At 55.8% G+C, this 4,112-nt stretch overlaps 1 protein-coding gene across 1 annotated transcript; it reads left to right on the top strand.

The window, feature by feature from the left end:
* Window positions 1–7: 7 nt before the first annotated feature.
* On the top strand, window positions 8–3,763 carry SAMD10 (sterile alpha motif domain containing 10; the record flags this gene model as incomplete). The annotated part of the gene is made up of 4 exons (XM_010189715.1): window positions 8–28; window positions 2,152–2,320; window positions 3,198–3,338; window positions 3,741–3,763. Coding segments are annotated over 4 exons (354 nt in total), but the record flags the coding sequence as incomplete, so codon positions are not given.
* Between the last annotated feature and the right edge of the window lie 349 nt (window positions 3,764–4,112).

Raw genomic sequence — 4,112 nt, 5'->3', positions numbered from 1 at the left:
GCGACAGCCAGGCACCGAGGGCTCACAGGTACCTCAGGCTCCTTCACACACCCTGCCTTTGCTCCAGGACTACTCAGGGGGACACAGCTCCTTCTGTCCCCCTCATCCCATCAATTCCCTGCAGAGGCATCGCTTCTTTCCCTGCAGGATCAGACCTTTTGATCCCATTTTGCCAAAAGCCCTAGTAATTATTGGGCATTTAGTTACAGTAATATATATAAATATAATAATTAAATTATTATAATCAGGCTGGGGCAAGCTCTGCGCGTCACCTCCCCTCCACGCCTCGAGCTGGGACTTAACACAATTTTGCAGTAAATGTGCCGCAGCCAAACTCCTCATAATGCATTAAAATCCCTGAGTGCCTGGGTATGTGTCTTAGTCAGATTTGGACCACCAACCTCGTAAAATTCTGAACTTTATTGCATTGACAAGGCTGTGAGCTGAAGCTTTGCAGCCATTTTTCTGCCTCTGCACAGCCATGGGAAGCAGCACCTTCCCAGTGAGCAGCTCTCAGTGCCAGCAGGGTCCTTGCAGTGACAGGTACCATTCCACCATCACACTGTGATGCTGATGGGAGTGGCAGACCCAGGGATGTGGTGTCCCCTGTCCTGATGACACTGTCCCCATCGGGGATGGGGACCTTTGAGAAAAGCACAGCGACAGTGCTGCCTGCACAGGGACGTGCCAGCCACTTGCTATGTGCCAGCTGCACTCATCACGGCTCTCCCTCCTCTCCTACGTGCCTCCCAGAGGGATTTGGCGGAGAGAAAGGCTTTAATTTTGCCATAAGCAAGAAAAAACGCCCCAGTGGAGGGGGGTGACGCAGGTTGCTCCTTGCAGCTCCCAGAGATGGCTTCCACCACCCGACTACCCCTGCCACCTCCTGCCTCCCCACAGGCGCAGCCTCTCAGCCCTCCTGCCTGCTCTCCTCAACACCGGCACTCGATATTCACGGCTGAGAGTTTATCAGAGAGACAGCGCAGCTCAACTGGCTGGAAAATGAGCCCGTGATTCATTACACCTCCCCTGCCCACCCGGGGAGTGCAGGGTCTTGCTCGGGGACCCACAGAAGGGGCTTCACCAGCCATGAGGGATGATGGACCCTAAGCTGTCAGTGCAGGAGTTTAGGGATGCTGAGACAGGTCCTGTATCTGATGTGCACGGGGCTGTGTCTGACGGGCGATGTGTTTGCAGGCGTTGAGTGTGCTCAGGGAAATTGCAGGTTGTTTGTCACCTCTTTCCCCATGCCTCGGCGGGTTAGGTGGATAATAGCTGTGGGAAGGCTCGCTGTTATTTCCCACAGCCCCTCCGCTTCTCATCGTCGCTCGTTAGCAAATGCAGAGCAAATCGCCTCTTCCTCCTCCCCACCGCGCGCTCTCCAGCGTGCTCAGCCGAGTGTGAAGGAGCCGAGTGGCGCAGGCTGGGGCTGCTTCTGCGGGCAGGCGGCTCCTGGGATGCGTCTGGGGGGGTTGGGCAGCTCCCGGGGTTTCCCCCAGAGGTGAGGGTTTGACTGGGAAACTAAAGCGTGTGCATTGTCTATCACTTTTTCCATCTGCTTTGGAGATGGACTCCTTGGTTATTAACTTACAGACTCCCAACTTTGCCTTCTTCCCTCTCTCTGGAGTGTCCCTGGGTGCCACAAGTGAGCTCTGTTTGATGAAAGGTCCCTTTCCAAGCCCCAATGCTCCCCTGAGCACAGCAGCAGCCCCCGCCAGGCTGGCCAGGCTCTGCGGGGTAAGCAATGCCCGACACAGGGCCAGGAGAGATGTCCTGGCCTCCCGCTGCCCTCCACTGCCTCCTCTCTGACATCTCTCAGGGACGTGTCATTAGTTTCAGTAACCGCAGGATGTCTGGAGTCCCTGTTACACTAATTAACTCTGCTCCTCTATTAGGCATGCTTAATTAGCCAGCGTTCGCACGTGGAGGTCGCCGTTGGCGTACCGTGGTTCAAGCGCTGCCGACCTTTCCCATGCCCGCACATTCCCACTTCAGCTGCTGACCCCAGCCATGGGCGAGGATGGCACTGGCAGGGACCCTGCAGCATCTCCCCTGTCCCTACAGGCTGAGCTCCCAGCAGAGGCATTTTCCTCCTCGCGGGGTTGAATCTCACTAAATCCCACTAACTCCCTCCCCTGCTGCTCACCACAGGGCCGTGCCTGCGACCACTATGGCATCTACCACACCAGCCCCACGCTGGGCAGCCTGGCCAAGCCAGTGGTGCTCTGGACCCAGCAGGATGTGTGCAAATGGCTGAAGAAGCACTGCCCCCATAACTATCTCATCTACGTCGAGGCATTCTCCCACCATGCCATCACAGGTACGGTAGATACCCCCACTAATCACCAGTACTAATTGCTCACTTCAATTCATATAATAAGAATATTTTAATAGTTTTTTTTAAATACTGAGAATTTTTGCAGAAGAGGAAAGATCTCTGCTCAGCTGGAGCCCAGGCTACCAATGTCTTCCTCCAGGTCTGAATCCAATTCCCAGCCAAGTCTTTGGAGGAGAATAACCTCTAGGACCTGCTCCCTCCCCTTCACCCCCTGGGGACAGTGGCTTTGACCCCATTGTACAAGCATCGTCCTGGTTCCACCGTGATGTGTGCTTGGCTGGGCAGAGGAGAAAGCAGTGGGGAAGGGAGTGCTGAAGCTGCCTGGGAGGGATGTAGAGCCCTAATGCAAGAGCTCAGCCAGCCTTTGCGTGGTAAACAAAGGCAGCATTAGCGAATATACGCTGGGAAACAAGGACAAAAGCTGGTTGTAAATCCCTCGTCTAATAGCCCCTGGACTGGAGGAGAGTGGTTCGCTGGGGACAGTGGTGGTAGCGCTAATGCATTTTGATGGGTACCCCCGTCCCCCCCGGATGGCCAGCACCGCACAAGGACCGTGTGCTGGGCAAAACATCTCCTGATGTGGGAGGTGAAGTGGAGAAATGGAAAGCTCCTGCCTGCGGGGATGGGTTGCGTGACTGCTGAAGCCAATACCTGTCCCAAGGGTGGGGACCTCGAGCTGCCACCCGGTGCTCTTCAAAAGCAGGGCCACCACCTCCATCTCTGTGGGTCCAGGTGGCAAAAGAGCATTTTAGGATTTCTTCCCTTTCCCCCTCCTTGTTCCCATGCGAAGGTGGGCTCCTATTTGAGTCACACTGGTACGGTGTCCCCACCACATTTCTGAGAGATGCTGTGTCCGCAGGTCGGGCGCTGCTGCGGCTGAACGGGGAGAAGCTGCAGCGCATGGGCATTGCTCACGAGGCGCAGCGGCAGGAGGTCCTGCAGCAGGTCCTGCAGCTCCAGGTGCGTGAGGAGGTCCGAAACCTGCAGCTGCTCAGCCAAGGTAAGGCTGGGGGGAGGGTGAGCTGAAAGAGTCCACAAAGCTCAACCCCAAGGAGGTTGTGTCCCTCCTGCAGCTGTCTGGACAAGGAGAGCAGTGGCTGGGTGGCTGCCGAAGCCAGAGGCACCCACCTGTGCGTGGCTGGCAGAAATGCAGGGACAGGGCATGGAGTACAGGTTGGGGTGCACTTGAATGAATTGTGGTGCAGAGGGTCGAGGCATCTGTGATGGGTTGTGGTGCACTGGGATGGGTTGTGGTGCACAGGGCTGGACTGCGGTGCACAGCATAAAATCCAGTAATGGCATTTTGCATGGAAAGGACGGGATCCTTCGTCGCTGGTGGTGGGTGAGCTGGACTGTGCCACCCTGCAGGCTGTTTATTCCTTCCTCTCCCGCCTTGTTCCAGCTTCTTTTGGAAATGTCTCCTAGCTGATCCATCTGTTTGGCAGATTGTACCAACACTGTGAACCAAGCACCTCTGGGATGGGCTGTGCACCGCTGATACGAGACCTGAACCGCACGCTTGGAATATGAAGAGATGGCTTCCCTGCCATGCCGGGGCTCCTCTCCTTCTTCTTCTCTCTCTTTCTTTTTTATGAATACATTTCTGTGCAGAGATGGGAGGTCTCCTCCAGCAGATGCGGCTCTTGCCTGGAGAACAATTAGCAAAACAGCCGCTGGGACTGACGAACTTTTGCCCACTTGAGCCTTATGGTTCGCAGGGGAAGAGGTGGGAAAAAGGAGACGGCGAGTGGCATTGTGGACAAATCAAGCACGG

This window comes from Mesitornis unicolor, unplaced genomic scaffold (assembly GCF_000695765.1).
Source record: "Mesitornis unicolor isolate BGI_N332 unplaced genomic scaffold, ASM69576v1 scaffold32878, whole genome shotgun sequence".
NCBI classification, from domain to species: domain Eukaryota; kingdom Metazoa; phylum Chordata; class Aves; order Mesitornithiformes; family Mesitornithidae; genus Mesitornis; species Mesitornis unicolor.
This window is presented reverse-complemented; position numbering and strand designations above follow the sequence as displayed.